This window comes from Athene noctua, chromosome 3 (genome assembly GCF_965140245.1).
Source record: "Athene noctua chromosome 3, bAthNoc1.hap1.1, whole genome shotgun sequence".
Taxonomy (NCBI): domain Eukaryota; kingdom Metazoa; phylum Chordata; class Aves; order Strigiformes; family Strigidae; genus Athene; species Athene noctua.
This window is the reverse complement of record NC_134039.1, coordinates 80,022,448-80,040,368: the sequence shown is the minus strand read 5'-3', so window position 1 is coordinate 80,040,368 and position 17,921 is coordinate 80,022,448. Positions and strand designations below refer to the sequence as shown.

At 44.0% G+C, this 17,921-nt stretch overlaps 1 protein-coding gene across 1 annotated transcript in view; it reads left to right on the top strand.

Moving 5' to 3' along the window:
* The window catches only part of ELAPOR2 (endosome-lysosome associated apoptosis and autophagy regulator family member 2), a 102,893-nt gene that overhangs the window by 62,499 nt on the left and 22,473 nt on the right, over window positions 1-17,921 (top strand). Inside the window, exons 3-9 of the mRNA XM_074903442.1 lie at window positions 6,239-6,434; window positions 7,050-7,197; window positions 9,817-9,903; window positions 12,255-12,360; window positions 13,011-13,163; window positions 14,236-14,324; window positions 17,587-17,767. Of these exons, the coding sequence (XP_074759543.1) occupies window positions 6,239-6,434; window positions 7,050-7,197; window positions 9,817-9,903; window positions 12,255-12,360; window positions 13,011-13,163; window positions 14,236-14,324; window positions 17,587-17,767 (960 nt within the window). The remainder of the gene's footprint in view (window positions 1-6,238; window positions 6,435-7,049; window positions 7,198-9,816; window positions 9,904-12,254; window positions 12,361-13,010; window positions 13,164-14,235; window positions 14,325-17,586; window positions 17,768-17,921) is intronic.

Sequence of the window (17,921 nt, the reverse complement as noted above, 5' to 3'; positions counted from 1 at the left end):
TTCACAGAAGACATTCTGAAGCTGGCTGAGATTATAGGAAACATTAATAATGAAGCAATGATTTCCTCTTGTCCTTTGGCTTGCTATTTTTCTCCTCATCCTGTATTTTTGTTGGTCCTTGGTTCCATGTTGTGTGGACCCTGATGTCCCAGGGTATCACAGAACAGATGCTTCTATGTACTTGTCCTTGCCCACATCTTCCCCTCCAGGTCTATGGCATGTGTCTGCTGAAACCAGCAGCTGTTCAGAGGGACAACTGTGTGACGCTGCCAAACTCATCTTTCCTTTTAAGCTACAGTTTTCACCTCTGTCCATGGGAGGCTGAGATAATTCAGCCCAGACTGCCTGCAGGAGATAGTAGTATCTCACCCAAATCCCAGGCAGTGGGGTTTTGGATGAATAAAATAGGAATAGAGGGGGAAGAGATGGAAAGCCAGTGTTTGAGATTATTTTTCCTCTGTATTTTCACTGGTTTGGGTAGAATTACTCCATTGCATGTTGTTATAATCTGTCAAAATCCAGTCCTGTGTCTTTTTAAAAATTGTAATGTATTGAGAGTCGGGGGGACACAGAAGGATACACATGAATGTGCACATGCTTAGTGGCAACAGAATAAAGAGAAGAGCTGAAATAGTTTTAGGTATCATAAGTAAGAAAAGTCTGGAGGAAAATGTCTGCTGAGAAGAGTAATAGAGGTAGAAGTAGTGGGTCCAAGTGGTGTGGGGTATGAAGCCAGCCAAGGGAAGGTGTAAAACTAAGTGGCCAGGGCGACATAAAGGAGGAAAGCAATATATTATAGGTCTGGTGTTGGAGGATGCAGGGCACTGAGGCAGCTTCGATTAATCTTTTAGTGAAATCACAAATATTCTGATCCCTCTCACAGTGTGGCAATATCTGGGAGATAGTCGACATGAGAAAACACTCCAGAGGAAAGTTTCAGACCTCAGAAGAAGTTGAGTGGTCATATACATGTGAGGATCTACTCTGTTAGTGCAGGTGTGTTCATGATAAGCCTGTCCTGATCCCCAGCATCAGAAAGTTAAGCAACATGGGATTGTTAGGGTCAGTTACTAGAAGAGAAACGTGCCATCTAACATTGATCCTCGTCCACCAAAATCACTGGGAGGGCCACAGCTGTACTAAAAGGCAGAACGTGACCCTGGTGCCTTGCAGTCAAAGGGCAAATGAGGTAAGCTTGTTTATGGTCTGTTTTGCCCTCTGGGGAGCCATCTTGATGTCTGCAAAGTGATTGTAAAGTGCTATCAGATCTGCAAAGTAAACTATTGCAAGCACCCCTTGGAAGTGGTTACACAGTGGTCAGAGCTCCTGCTTCAAGATGCTCCACTTCTGTGGTGTGTCCCAGGAGGGAGGTAAGGTACCATCACTCTTGACTCACAGAGTTTTTAAGAGGAAGGGGATTAATTAGATTTGCTAGTTTGATCTCACAGGCCATTAAAATGCATCCAGTTAGGCTGATGCTGAGGCTGATAATTTGTATTTGGCGTGAGTTTTTCTTCCATATGGTGTCCGGATATGGTACGAAGGACTTGAGAGACAAAGGGTCCATCGCATGCCGTGACACATTGTTCCAGCAGTCAGTCATTCTTCCCATTAAAAATGTGTGCGTTATTTCCAGTTAGAGTTTGTCTGGGTTCAGCTTCCAGAAGGTAGTTCTTTTGCAGTTCTCTGCTTGATTACAGAGTTCAGTGGGATCCTGTGTTTTCTCCCCTTCTTTTGATAAAATAAATAGACTAAGCACTTCATATCTCTCACTGCAAGACACTACCCCTAATTTTAAAAGCATTTAAAGTCCTTTTGTTTTGCACTGACCTCTTAAAAATGCCAAATCACAACTATATTCAGTATTAGAATGATCTTCTTGCCTGTAATACACACGTTTCATCCTACACTTCTCTACCTCCACCTCTAAATATATGCAGAGATCTCACTATTGCCTTTTTGCACGTCTTGACAGTGGAAGCTCTTGATGAATTCCAAGTCCACTCTGACCCTCAGGCGTGCTGCTCTCTGGGATACATTTCAGCCTTCTGAAGGCAGGGCCAGCACTCCTTGCCTTCGTGGTTTGTCTGTACCTTTGACTCTGTTAAAGCACACTGAATTCGGGTGGGCTCAAGCTTGACAACAGTCTCTCACCCACCAATTTTAATATTGTTCCCTTTCTATTAGCCTGCAGATCATTGATAAAACTGTGGACAGTCATCAGACTCAGTCCTGGGGCAGGCAGAGCTGCCCCCTTCCTCCCTGCTCAGTGATGGTTTCCTACCGACAGTCCTGTCTGAGATCTGTTACTCAGGCTGTTCTTAATCCATTTAAAATGTGCCTTACTGGTATTGTGTGGTACTACCTTCTTCATCAGAATGACATGCAAAACTAAGTTAAGTGTATTAGAAACCCTAAGTCTATTACACCCACTCAGTCACCTTTATCAAGTGACTTGTAATCCTTTTAAAAAATGAAATGGGATCTGTTTGACAAGACTTATACAATGGTTTCGGTGGGTATTAGTACTATAGCACTTGTTAATTATTTATGAAGTGAATCCAGTTTCAGCTTTATTGCATGCATGTATGAATGTGTGTGGCTGCCTGTGGCAGTGTCTATCTAACAGTACTTTACAGCGTATTTGTTTGTATGGGCAACCAAGACTGGTTGCCTGTACAAACCACAACATTTTTTTTCTTCTTTTTTTTTTTTTTTTTTTTTTAATTTTAAGAAAGCTACAGCCACAATCCACCAATAATTGTATCAGCTTCACTGGAACTACTGAAGGCATCAGTGTATCCAGTACCACAGTATGTTGTGCTGTTCCTAACTGCCTCTGAAAATGTTCTCCCAGTTTTAAAAATGCCCATGATGGGGCAAGTCATGAAAACTTCTAATGCATTTCACAGGTTTTTTTAACAGAAAGAAATAAGCTCAAATTCAGTCTTCACAATGTGCGTTGCTCTGTGTAAGTTGGTGTGTAGCACCTAAACTGATATTTCAAAGGTGTGATAGGAAAGTTTGCAGTCAGAGAGGGAGGGGGAATACTGATGTCTAAACAATAGGATCAATAGTGTCGATTCTGGAATAGATTTTCAGAATTGCCTACGTGATTTAGTAGCCTTAATTCAGTTTTCTGAAACAGGGTAGACGTGTAAGAAGTTATCCAATAGAGATACTTTCTCCAAAAATTAAGTATCGAATGTTTAAACAAATGGGCTCTGGGGTATAAGCTACGTCTTAGTGAGTTGGATCAGCCACGAGCAAAGTGAAGTGCCAGTGCCCTGGGACAGATCATCTGTCTGTGCCCTGTCCCCCTGCAAGTGCCTCCTGTCCCATCGTGGGGGACATCTGCTCTGCAGGGTCCCTCTGGGCATGGCCCCAACCTGCCCATCTCCAGCTGGGACCAACTCCTGGATTGATGCTGCTTAGATTGAAGAAGGTTTGGCCTGACTTTTGGTCTCCCCCCTTGCTGGAGGAACAAATTGTGCCACACTAGGAGAGGAGACCATCTCCATGTTCGTCATACGCTGTGCTTCCTCCCCAGCCCCCTCCAGCTGCTCCCAACCGCCTGGAATGAGACCAAACGATGCATCTGTTCCAATGTCAAAAGTGGTTCATGTTGCCATTAGCCACATTCAGCCCCAAATTGAACCTGGCAAGCAGCTGGCATACTCAGAGCTAGTTTGCTTGCAGGCGTATGTGTTTTGACGGGAAATGCTGCTGCTTTTGAAATACGATTCTTAGAAATGAAGGCAATTCCCCACCTAAATAAGAAAAAGGCTCATCTGTCTCCTGGAAGGTGGGCGATGGATGGAGGTGTTCTGTGTGGCAGCCTGCCTGATCTCTTTTACCCTTTTTTTAACCTGAAATGATCAGGCTGCAAGGAGTTAAAAGATATTAGTTCAGTTAAAGCAATAATCTCTGCTCAACCTCACTGCAATCAAAGAGGAGGCTCTGCTGCCTTCTGCGTCTTCATTATGGCAGCGAATCGCTCACGGTTACTGACTCCTTATTTGAAATTCACAAATCTGGAACATGTGGTTAAGCAGCTCTCTCCATTTCTTGCTATTTAATGTTCTTAAAAAAAAAGTGTTGAAACTGTTAAAGGATTCGAATATGTCAGAGAGAGCTCTCTTTGTTACTTCCCCTCCTGATGGCTTCTCTTTGCACCCTTCAAAAGAAAAAAATAAAGTAGGATTTATTAATAATGCTAAAACAGTGAGTCAGAACACCTTTATGAGTTTCAGGTGAAGAGCTGTACAAGGTGTGGTCTCGGTTCAGACACAGTGGGAATTGCTCGATACTTTTCTCCAGGTCTCTGAAGAAAGCTGAGTTTCTGACCCCAACTGCAGGTCCAACTTACGACTTGAGCTGAGGTCACAGAGGTAGTCAGGTGGGATGTTAGCTGTACTGCTGTGTCATGTGCCACTGCCTACAGAAAACTGCTTGCCTCCACTGAGGGTAGATTTTTTGCCTGTCTATCAGTCTTTTACAGAAATCCACTGTGGCAGGATTTCCTTGTATACACCCACCCCAAACCCATCCTTGCTAGGCTTTCCTTCTTGGTCCATCACCAGTGAGCGATGAGATTAGAAAAACAGGTTTCTTGACTTGAAGTCCACTGGTTCAAATTCAGAATATGCTGATATGACCAAGAGGGAAAAATGACCCTTTACCATATACTTCCATCAAAACAGACCTTTTTGTCTGCATTTCAGTGCTGCCCGTCAAGGACAATTACACAAAGAAACACTGCAGGATCCAGCACAGAAATGGGAACCTGAACTGCAGTTGGATTCAGATGGAAATTGGTGTTACACGGCCACGTCTTTATCAAAGTACTCACAGTCAAACAAGTTTTTCTGCAATTAGATAAACATCAGCACATCTATAAAACTGCATATGCTGGAACTTCAACTGGCATCAGTTGTTTTTTGGCCAGTTTCATCACTTTGGTTAGCAGTCTGGCCTTGTCCTACAATTTCTCAGACTATTGAGTTATGTCTCTCGAAGTGAGCGTATGAAATACCTGTCATTGCACAACATGGCATGCATGAAACAGTAAAAAATCCCGCCATTTCTTGGAATTGTGTGCATTGCGCTGAATCCTGCTCTGGCTAGACTGACACAGTTAAGTTTAAAAATCGAGCAACGTAGAAAATGTTGTATGTTCTGCAGAAAGTGCTCATTTGTTTTTCATCCAGAATGTTCAGTTTCAGAGAGGATATGGTGCAGCATGGAGCTGGGGGAAAGTGGGATGGACTGCCACTGAAATGAGCATCTGGACAGGAGTTAATGATTCCTGGCACAGACATGGGGCTCTGTGGTCATATACAAGTTCAGCTGCTGTCTGCATTTCCTCTATCTGATGGGAATATTCTTTCCTTAGCAGATAGAGATGTGATCAGACTGGAACAAGGGACATATAGCTACTTGGAGTAAGCCATTTTGGAGACATGAGTGTAAAAAGCACTTTGTGAACATTCCTTCTAAATTATACTTACCCTAGTTACATATGTTTTAAGTACAGTCTTTGCTGTGCTGGCAACCAGTGTTTATTCTCTCAACATGCTAATATCATACCATCAAAGATCCTCATTTACAAGACACAAGCCCACTAGTGATCTTTTCCAAGACCACCTGGTTTGTCAGGCAAGACATTCAGGGCTTTGTAGGCAGCCCATGTGAGGAAAAATGTGGAGAGAGCCTTGAATTAGTTCTTCAACTCTCAGCTAAGGTTTGTAGTGTTATATTACAGTCAGCATGCTGCTGTGCTCTCTTCTTACCTACCATATGGGTGGGTGATACGAGTCTACTCTGGCTCTCAGGTGCTGGTGATTTTAATTGAGTTCAAGGTGTAACAGATGGGTGAGCAAAGGTGAGGAGTACTGTATTACAAGTTCTCATTTTTCAAATTGCTTTTGGACACAGTCTGTGGGTAGAGATTTCATTTCTAAATCTTGTTTTGCCAACGGAGACAAGCTGCAAATCAGGAACTGTCATCTGAGATTTGGTTTCAGTACTGACATGTTGGTAAAAGGCGGCACTGGTGAACATCTCAATTTTGCAACCAATGTTGGTACTTCAGCTGTTGTGTTCCTGGGGCTGGGACATTCTTGTTTGGTTCCCTTTAGTAACTGTTCACTCTTAGTTAATTAAGTGGAAAAAACCCAAAGGAAATTAGTTGGGATTAATTTCTCCATTCATATGTTGGAAACAATTGTCTCCCCAGCTTTCTCCTGTGCCTCTGGTGAGTACCTAGAGATGAAGAACCAGGTGTGCAGCAAATGTGCAGAGGGGACGTACTCTCTGGGCAGCGGGATCAAGTTTGACGAGTGGGATGAGCTGCCAGCAGGATTCTCCAACGTGGCAACTTTCATGGACACGGCAGTTGGCTCGGCAGAGAATAAAGCCGACAGCTGCAACAAGTAAGAATTTCTGTTTGCATCTGGCTTATGCAGCCATGGGTGAACCTGAGACAGAAGCACAATGCCAGCTTAATGACTTACCTAAGCTCTCCAGAGGGTAACCAGACCTACTAATGGCAAAGAAGAGTGGCTGGGAAGTGAAATTTGTAGCCATCTCTTTGGTGTCATTTTGGTCTTCTCAGGCTCATCAGCAGCTTGTTGGTCTAAGAACACCATGGAGCTGCTCTTATTTGTAGCTGGAAAGCTCCAGAGTCATGGTATAGTAAAAGAGGCCCAAAGGTGCTTTCACAGCCTATTTAGAGACCCATGGTCATTGCAGAGGGCTGTTTCTCAGTATAATTGAAAGCATACTAAACCTATAGAGAATAAACCTTTCCTGTGTAGGCTCAGTCCTAAATTTCTACCACTGAATCCCTTCCCATGCATGGTTTTAATGAAAAATATTATATTCACATGAAAAGTAAATGGAAATCCAGTAATAAAGTTATAAATTCACTGCAGTCAGCTATTGTGGGATTCTGGGTTCTTAATTAAGTAACATGTTTTTGCATAGTCGTGTAAGAAAAATCTGTGTCTGTGATCTCAGCTGAGTCTTGTTTCGTTTGTGTTCATTAGCTCTTCGTGGACTCCTCGAGGGAATTATATAGAGTCGAACAGGGATGATTGTACAGTTTCTCTCATCTACGCTGTGCACCTGAAGAAATCTGGTTCTGTCTTCTTCGAATACCAGTATATTGACAACAACATCTTCTTTGAATTTTTTGTAAGGCCTTTCATATGGTGACTCCAACCTTGTATTGTAAGAATTCAATCCAGATAAAGATCATTAGAAACAGCTTTTTCCTCCCTTTACATTCCCTATATGTCCATATCTTGTTATTGCTGAATAAGATTAAAAAAAAAAAAAATCTTCTCTTTCTGCCACTTATGCTGCCTTTTGGCATTTATTCAGCTTCAAAACTCAGACTAAACTGATCCTATCTACCATGCACTGGGATTTTTCCATTAGGGGTCATGACTGCCGGTTATGAGACAGCTATTGGTGGTAGATGCTTCAGTTTGGGGGTGTTTGACTTGAGATGCCTTTGAAAGGATGTTTCAAAAGACTTCTTCCAAGGTAGGCATCCAGAACCTGAGGTGCTCTAAGGCATTAGCATGTGGAAACCTTAGCTCTGGTAGGAATTAGGCTCTGAGGATGTCTGGACTGCCAAATGGAGGGACTGGGGATCATTGGCTCTGAAATGGGAGCAGTCTGGCTGGGCTTGCACCATGCTGTACCCAGATTACTAAAACAATCTGATCAGCAGTGACCAGAATGGGAAAGGCAATCCTGCTCTGCCCATGTAGATGGACTGATTGGGGTCCAGGGAGCCAGAGGGTTCCCAGCACCAGGCTCTGAAATGTGGTGTAGATGCCCCACGTCACTGAGATGCTTTGGAAGGTTCCACCAACACCTGCATCGCTTTCCTTGGCCTGTTGTATCTGCCATTTGGGACAGAAAAAAACATAATGAGGGGGAAACTCAGAGCAGGAGATGACTGGAAATTTTTGGTCTCCACTGTTACTGCCTCTGTATCAGTCTGTGGAGCTCTGGTTTTCATCCCAAACACACAGCTCATGGTATATCACAGGAGTGAGAAGCCTTAGCTAGTGTTGGTTAATGTTTCTTGAAGCTTAGACAAAAGTGCAAAGTATCCTTTATCCCTAGTAGAGGTGGGAAAGGAAGACAAAACCTGTTGGGGGCACCCTCTTGCTGCTACATCAGTGAAATAGATTACTATTGCACTTGGATAACAGACAGTGCAGGCAATATTATTTAGACATTTCAGGTTTCTATTAGAGTATTATGTCTCCTTCATGGGGAGAAAGCAGCAAATATGCTTTCTGGTGTCAGATGAATGTACCAGGATTATGAATCCTAGCTCCAGTTGCTTGACTGACGGACTGTTCTGTACCTGCAATGGAGCAAATACATAGTTTCTCTGAGCACTGACTTTGAAAATGGCTTTTTGATCATTACTTTTGTCCCACTCATTCCTCACCTTAAATTTATCATTCCCTGTTCAAGAAGCAGTGAGAGGTGCAGTCCTTTACAGAAATGCCCATGTAAATAATTCCTAGTCAGCTTCCGTATTTCAGGGAAACCATATTTAACACTTGTCTAAAAGTTTGACTTTTTTTCTCCAGCATGTCTTTGTGCTTATATTTATTTAATGATGACACTAGCTCTGGACAGTGCCATTTCAGTGGCAGCAGCTTGCAGGTTGCTGGGTAATGGTGAAGTTTTGGGGCTCTCCAGGTGCATGTGGCTTCACTGCCAGTTTGAGGATAAGCAAGGAGATGTCCTCAAATGTGGGAAGCAAGCATGGACATGTCTTGTTAGATACTTAGTGCTTCTGCAGCCTGCCCTTCCCAGGCTCTTTTTACATATTGAAGCCCTTTACACCTTGTGAGAAGAGACTATATACTCTTATCTCTTTTTTGCAGATGGGAACTGAGTCACAAAGATGCTGTAGCTCAGATTGTGCAAGATAATTAGGGATCCACCTTCTACTTAGGTGCTTCTTCTCACCTCTTTTCCTCAGTGCTGTTGATCTAGGTGGGAATTAAGTGCAGATATACTTTGGAGGATGTGGGGTTATGCAATTTATTTCAGACTTGACATGGAACAACCTTGAGGAGGATGCTTGACCCCAGGTCTTCTGAAAGTGTTAGACTGGCCTTTCTCCCTGGTGGAATAAAAGCTGAGTAGTTGTTGTGCCTCAAAAGGACTAGATACTTCTTCAGAGAAGACGGTTATGAGAAGAAAGTTGACCGCTGTGAGGCCACGCAGCAATCCCTGCTGCAAGGAAAGGCTGCTGAGCTGTGCTGGACCTGGGCAACGGACCATCAAGCTCACCCATCTGCCAGGGCACGCTTTCCATCTCAAGTTGCCTTTCCTTTGATAATGTTACTCTCATCCCTAGGGAGGTTGGGTGGCAGGGAGCCAAAGACATAGCAGATACTGGCTTCAGAGAGAGCAGCTTGTCTTCTAGCTTTGGCCTGTTAGAGAACTGGGTCTTAGTGGGCTCAGGAGAAGGAGGAGGCACCAAGCCAAGATGCTCAGCATATGAGTCTGACCAGACAGTGAAAGGGCAAGGATGAGATCTTCTCTTCCTGCTCTTTTTTCTGTCTGCATCAGGGGTATTCATTGGAGGCACTGTTAAGCTGCTAGCAGGTTTTGAAAGTTAGGTTTGGTTTGGTTTTTTTTTTTCCACAAACAAGGCAGCTTCTATCAGAAATATTTAGACAAGAGGAATAAAGCTGAATCTTATCAGCAGTCAATCTGCTGACAGAGAGATGAATCTGATTGTGGTCACTGTTCTTGTGTTTTTATTAACAGATACAGAATGACCAGTGCAAAGAGATGGAGTCCACAGCAGACAAGTGGGTGAAGCTAACAGACAATGGGGAATGGGGCTCTCATTCTGTAAGTATGCAAAAAATTTCCTCATGAAGCTTTTTTCCATTTATGCATGTCTGTGATTTCCTCTGAGCAGACAGAAAACAAGGGCCAGATCCTGTGAATGAATCTGAGGAAGCACAGCTTTCTTAGCACTGAGGGAAAAGCCACCAAGATCTCCAAGGGTCTGATCTCAAAGCAAATGATATAGATGCAAGACTTTGTATTGATTTCTCTGGGCTTTGAATCAAGTGCTTTAGGAGGTTAAATAGATTTATGCATATCTGCACACCACAGTCACTCTGCATGATTCTAATTGAATTCTACAACAGTCTTGAGAACAGAAGATCGTTCCTTCTTGCTCAGCAGAGTCGTGGGAGCAGTGTGTGTATGTGGAGGCAGGCAGGACAGGCATTTTATTCTCAAGTGTGTGCAGAAGATCTGGACTGCACCCAGCTTGTGCTCTGTGGTGACTTACCCTGTTGAAAAGCAAGCTGGCAGCACCAGGGTGGCTCCTGCAGCACTGATACAATCATGTCCACGTTGGGAGCCGCAGCCATTTGGCTGGCCTGTGGCCCAGCTGGACGAGTTTGCTTGATGCACAGACCACATGTAGATCAACTCATTAGCTCATGGTGATGTCTGGCTTCCCCTATACCATCTTACCGTAATTCCCAGAGCCATACCAGCAAAGGCCCAACATAGGTGATACTATGCCAGAAGGAAAAGGCTTTTTATGGACATATAGAGCAGCCTGGTCTCTGTTTTGCATGTTCTGCTTATCATTCTGGAGAAGAAACTGTATTCTCGAGCCAGCTCTGGTTGGCAGTGCCTGTTAGCTCAGGTGCAAGCCCCGCGCGAGTCACATTGGGAGTCAGGAGAAATGGGTAAGGAGGAGCTAAATCTAGGAGCTAAGGCCAGGACATTGACTTGGGTGAACTGAGAGATGTAGACAGTGTCTGCATGGGAGATGATGCCATCTGAGCTCATCATCTGGGATGTACAAGCGTCTCCACTGATTACGAAGGTTGCTTGGATGCCTGGCTGAAATGTAGACACATGAGCTAGGTGAGATGCCTATTCTGGTTCTTCTCAAGGCTTTTGTCTGAACTGCAAATTCTGTCGTGGTGGCTTCTCTGAGCCCAGTTTCTGCAGCCTTTGCTTTCAGCACGCTTGTCCTGCTGCACCGAAGCTGATGTTTGGTATCTCTGCACCACACAACGTGATGTTTGGTTCAATATGGTCCCAGCTCTGCTGTTACCTGTGGTATCTCAGCTCTCCTCTGCCCCCCTGGATAGTAGCTGGGAAGTGGGAGATAGAATATTTCCACTTTGCTGAATTTTGGGACTCTATCCTCGGTGAACAAAAGCTGTGGTCCTGCCAGGCCTGTACAGTATTGCTGTAAATCTCATTATCCTGAACCCTTATGCTGGTGGGTTTTATCCCTCTTTTTGTGTGAAAATATAGCACCTTCAGTTCAGTATCACCGTGTTGGCAGTAGGCATATTGTACTGGGATAGTAGATATCGTACAGCTTTGCAGGCCTGGCAGGGTCTTGGTAAACTTTCTGCTTTTAGTGAGTAGAATGATACTGTAGTTACACAGGTGAGTTGAAGGCAGCAGGCACCAACACTGCTGCTGAAATAAGTGGTCCTTCCTTCCTTCTGCCCCTTGTCCCAGCCATGGTGCCACCAACCTTGCCTGTGCCAGCACAGGAGTTTGTACAGCCGCTTGCTGAACCATACTGTGAAGACAAGTAGGTCAAGGCAGTTGGAAACCAGGTTGTTTTCTGCATCTCATCTGCTGTTCAGGGTCAGAAATGATCAGGAGAGGTGGGACTGCTGCTGGGGACATTCATGGTTTGTGCCTGGCTTACTGATCATGATGCTGTAGTGTTAGATGCTGCCAGAGCTTGATTTTTAAAGCCTATAAATAAAACTCACTTGTGAGCCTAGATTTTTGAACTCTGTGTTGTGTTGGATTTTTTATAAAAGTGCATCTCAAGGCTTTAAGAACAAACTGATCGACTATATCTGAACACAGAGCTAGAGATAAAAGCTCCTGAGTGCCAGGGGTAGCTGGATAAAGGCAGGAACAGCTTTTTCCCAGTTCTGCTTACAAGGTCAGAAACAGCTCTTGGTGGTTTTCCATAAATCTGGGGTGTTGAGAAGCTTTTTTATAAAGCACACTTTGGCTCTCCTCAGAGATGTCTCTACAGCATCTGCCTAGCTATCTCCCCATTACTTCTTGACTCATGAAACAGCTTAGGAAACGCCGGGATTGCTGCTAAGCTGAAAGAAATCTGAGTAACGGAAGTAAAAAATAAAACAATTTATTGGTGAGGGGATGTATGCTAACTGTCATGCATGTTCTTGCAGGTAACTCTGAAATCAGGTAGCAATATATTATACTGGAGAACAACAGGGATTCTCATGGGGTCCAAAGTAGTAAAACCAGTTCTGGTGAAAAATATCACAATTGAAGGTAAGTGATATTTGCCTTTTAGGTCTTATCTCACTCTGTTGTCACAGTGTTTGCCAAGTGCCATTTCTACGGGTGTGCCTACAGCACCGAGGTGGCTTTTTTTAGCCTCCGTTGTCCCCTGTCTCCTCCTCTGAAGTGTAGAAGCAGAACAGCAAAACTTCACACTGTCAGGGAAAGGCTGAAAAAATAATTTAGCTGGTAAATGATGCCGTCTACTGGAGAAGACTGGCTTAGCAAATAAAGAGAGAAAAAGGAATAAACAGGTTTTCTTTAATGTAGTACAGAAAGATCATGCTTATTGGTAAACCTCTCAAAAGTGATAAATGGAGATATATATCATAACACTGTCAGTTAAATTGCTATTCAAATAATTTAATTAATCTGGGATTACCCTTTTGGTCCTGTTCTAAGTGTAATCAAACTTGGAGTGTCGTATAAGGTTCTTACATGGGTCAGACTTGCATTGAGGAGCAAAGATTAAAGACCTAAATTAAGAGTCAGCAAGGCCAAAGTGTCTAAAGTGAGTGGTGGAAGTCTGTGATTTTTAAGCTGTTACGCATCTGGCTTTCTTTCCTCCATAAGCAGGTAGGCAGTAGTTACAGAGCATACCTCTCTGTATTTCAGTGCTTTACCTGTAGTTTATCTTACAGGAGTTGCATATACGTCTGAATGCTTCGCATGCAAGCCTGGTACCTTCAGTGACAAGCCAGGTTCATCTGGCTGCCAGGTGTGTCCAAGAAATACTTATTCTGAGAAAGGAGCTAAAGAGTGCACCAAGTGTAAAGAAGAAATGTATTATTCAGGTACGTAAATCAAATGGGTTAAGCCAAATCAACAGAGTCTGAGTACATAAAGTCATAAGATGTTGCTGTGTGCAGATGTGAGAATGATTTTATCCGACAATGAGGTTTAGTCTCCAGCTGATATGCAAAGGGGAAATGAAGATGGGACTTCCCGCAAGCTGCACAGGGCACGTATATACATAATGGGTGACAGTCTTGGCTAAGGTCATCTATGCTAACATGAAGGAATGGAGATCTTTATGATCCCGAAGTGAAGTTCTTCTGAAGGATAATAACAGTCATGCTGTGCCCTCTCGTGGTAATTTGTGTTATCGGTTGGCAATGACCTGAATTCGCTTCATCACTGACTTCAGACTTGTCATGTTTCAAGGAATCTCCTTGCCAAATGCTCTCCTGACCTGTCCCTGCCTCCTGTGTGGTTGGAAGATGTGGTGACCTAGTTGCAAACCCTAGTTCACAAAGACCTTTGCATTTCCAGCTGTGGTTAGTTGGTGAACATCAGTTAACATGGGCGCAATACATTCTTCATGGACAAAATGCCTTCCGTTTTCTTCCTTGTAGTTGTATTCTAAGAAAGTTTTTAAAGAATCAGTTACCAACCATAGCACCTGATATCACAGACTATGGCAGATGCATAGGGACCTGTGCCTGTGCTAGTGATGGGAATGGAAATTTCGCAAAAATATCAGGGGAGAGGAAAAATTGGGCCAGTGTTGCAAGGAAGTTTCTAATGGGTTAGAGTGTTTTCGTTCTTTATCAAGTGACAACATATTCCCATGCCTGGCAAACTACACAAATTACTGCTTGAAGGTGAAGGGGTGGGGTGAGGGTTTGAGTGACCCCTTGATTATACTGAATCAATGAATTTCAGTGTGACAGTACAAGCATAGCTGATATTTTCCTGCTTCAGTTCAGAGGAAGGTTCATGTAGACTCCACTAAGAGTTTGTTTTTCATTCTTGTTTTGTATTTTTCTGCTGACTCAGTTTAATGTCCAGATTTTAAACTTGTTATGGTTGTTTCCAGGGACCCTTTGGTAGTTTAACATCCTGTTCCTCACCCTTTCTTTTTAGATGAGGGATCAAGTGTGTGTATAGAGCGTCCTCCATGTACAAACAAAGACTTTTTCCAGATCCATACCCCATGTGATAAGGAAGGAAAGGTAAGTAGAAGGCATGATATTATTTTTAAGCTCATTGAGTTTACTGTGATCTCTTGATTTGAAAACAACGTAGGGTTTCTAGGAATCTCTTTTCCAATTGCTTTCTCAATTTTACTTACAGCACTGAATCTCTCTGAGGCTTTAGGTGTGTCCTTTAGCTGCCTTCTCTCCAGCATTTATCCATTTGTAAGAATCTGCCTGTCATGGGTCTGCTTAAGGGATCTGTCATTGTGAAATGCTAAGCTCCTTGCACTTGTGATTAGTCTGACTGGGTCACTGGTGCTACCTCCTTGCTCATATAAAAACAGGGTTGGAGCACAGGGTGAAGTACTGTCCCAGAAGAAGCCCTACTGTTTAGCTGTTAGCAATCGTTCCTGACATACTTTTGGCTTGTGACAACTTGCCCTGTCCCAGCAATGCCCAGGTCATGATTGTACCTATTTCAGGTGGGAAGAGTGTTTGGTTGCATAGATATGATGTGTATCATAGCCCTTAGTTTTAGCATCAAAGAATAGCCTGTGATCTGTTGAAGTAGTGATATATACATAGCCTGGGAATATTCATGTGCAGCAGCAGAGCTTAGCTGCTGGTAATGTGCTTGCCTCATGGGATGCCTAGAAACACCTGAACTCTTTCATTGTGAGATCTGCTGGGTCTCTCACAGAGGGACCTGCTGGTGGAGCAGTCTAGCTTTGGAGCTCTCATGCTCTTTGTCCTAGCAGTCAGGTGGGGATTTTGATGGGATTCAGAGAAGAAACTCCTGTTTACTGGGATATGGAGCCCACAGAGGTGTGGACACATGGTCAGGCCTGTTTTGTCTCTTTTCTTCCCTTTCCCATCTCTCTTAGATCTCGATGGGATTGCAGGTAGTCAAAATCCATAGCTCTTGTAGGTTTCTGCCCTAGTATTTGCTGGCACGATGGAGTGTTTTGGTTAGCCAGTTCCAAAATGTAGCGGAGAGTAGGTGTGTTTTAATAATGAAGCAGCAGTGAGTTTAACCCCAGATCTGGCAGGATCTACAATGTGGTCTTGATTCACTGATTGTTGCTCTGTTAACTGCCTGTAATGACTCGAGGAATTAGCAGCAGTGTTCATTGCTACACCCCCAGGTACTGCTTTAATTGCAGCCTCCTGTGGATTACCCTGTCACTGCTCTGTGCAGTTCAAGGCTCCCTGGCACTGAATAGGCTCCTACTGTTGACCCTCTTCCTGCCTCCTCAACAGCCTTCTCCTGCACTGATGGACATCATTAGAATACAAAGAGGGTCTTTCTGCAGACACCCTTCATCTTCCAGTTGCAACAACAAGATGTGCCATAGACGCACAGATACTGACTGGGTTTTCAGGACTGCTTTCACCATTTAGTGCTCTGCATCTCTGGAAACGGGTCCAGGTTTGCTGTACTCCCCAGCCATCTATGTGATGCAGCTCAGTGAGAGGGCCTGACGCTGCAGCCCATATTCAGGTGAACAGTGGCTGTAAAGCACCAGCCGAAATGCCTATTGATCCACAGCTCACGAAAAGCAGCCAGGTTTTTCACTGGGCATTATATTGTTGTCTCCCTCCTGTGTAGAAGGGGCCTCAGGAGATTTAGGCACTTGACTCCTATTGACTTTTTACCTACCTGCTGCTTTGAAAATGCCAGTCTGGTTGCTTCAGCCCCGGTCTTAGAAATCCTCATCTGCATGTCTGTGGGCACTCTCTGACCCTTCTCTCTGTGCTCAGGAGCAGTAGGACTGCTTTAGTGTGTACAGTGTGTCTGGGATCTGGGCAACCACGCCGGTACTTCGCCAGCTCCTGAGACTTTTTATTTTAAATGCTGTGCACTTTGATGCTGCTGAAGCATTTCTGGAGCTATACTCCAGAAAGTCATCTAAGTGTTCAGGAGCAGCAAGGGCAAGGCTGATCCATAAGGGACAGATGCTGCTCTGACAGCAGGAGCAGTCCCACAGTACCTGAGCAAAGTGAACAAAGCAGCAGCCAGATTCAGCCAAGGTTGCCAGACAAGTCCATAGTGATGAGGCACGACCAGTGTCAATCTGGGACATCCAGTCCACGGGTCAGTCAGGAGGTGGATCAGCCAGGGTACATGACCTGGCACAGGCATGGCTGCAACACGGTGCAGGGAGGGACAAAGGGTGAGAGCCTCAGCTTAATTGCAGCTCACAGGAGCTGGGGCCTAAGCCTGCACTGAGGCTTCTCCCAGCTTTTTTTCAAATAGTTTCAAAGATAATCAATACTCCCTGAAGAGCTCTGTGTTGCCAGGGGGCTAACCTTGAGTGCCAGAAGCTCAACGCCCAGGATGGCAGGGGCACATGCTCAGGACCCTGGATCAAATTCATAAGGTGAAACGTCCCCTGCCAAGCTCTGTACCTGTGCCTCTGGCCTCAAGGATCCCTGATGGCACTGCTGGGACCAAAGGGTGGAATTATCCACAGGGGGAGCTGTGGCTAGGTTAAAGTCTTGCCAGTTGGGTTTCTCAGCTCTGGAACTCAGCTAATTTCCATCTTGAGATACTGAACCCTTTCAGGAGTAGACCCAAAGTCAGATGAAATTTGAAACCCAGCTTCATGGGTGATGCATCTCACCTTAAGCCTTTTCCTGAAGACAGAAAACTTGTCTCCTCAAAGAGAGGTGATGACGGGGAGGTGATACTGTTGTATATGGTATGCCAAGGACTGACTCATGTTAGTGTTCATAAGCTGCTCCTTACGTGATGTGGAGAGAGGTTGAGAGAGCTCCTGTGTGGTTTTGGCATGTGCTCAGTAAGTGAAAATGGCTGGAGAGAAATTGAGGACTTTTCAAAGAACAAGACAGTATGGCAAAAAAATGAAAAACTTGTTGGTGTTCTCTGTTAACAAATACTTTCCCAATAAAGGGATTTTATAATGCAGAAGTTATGCTTTGGGTTACTGTTGTTAAAATACAGAGATTGCTTATGCAGTTGTTACCATTATCTGACAATCCTCAGAAACATTTTCATGGCAAAATTCACTAGATAAATGTGAATGAACAGTAGTAATTGTTTTAAGCTTCACATATTTGCTTTGCTCTTATCTGATATCTTGGAATTGCCTCTGAACAAGATCTCTTCTCTTTCCCTTCTCTACCTTTTACTAAATTGTCCTGGATGTGCAAGGTCCGTTTTTGGCCTAAGGCATTGGGAATACCCTAATTGCATTTACAAGGGGTACCTTGATTGTTGCAACTAGTCCTAAAGCTTCATAACACACCAGGTGAGCCCAGTGTCTTCTTCTTCCAGACTCAGATCATGTACAAATGGATTGAACCCAAGATTTGCAGAGAGGATCTCCCCGATGCATTGACCTTACCTCCTTCTGGAGAGAGGAAGGATTGTCCACCCTGCAATCCTGGCTTTTACAACAACGCCTCATCTTCCTGTACTCCTTGCCCACCAGGCACATTTTCAGATGGGACACAGGGTAGGAGTCCACAAAAAATCGCTTGTGTCCCCAAAAGCATTTGTCTGCTTGCATGTGACTTAGTTTAATAACACTTCATCATAAGCCAGAGTTCCTTTTGCATAAAATACTTATTAAATAACATTGGAGACCTGGATATCTATTTTCACTGTGA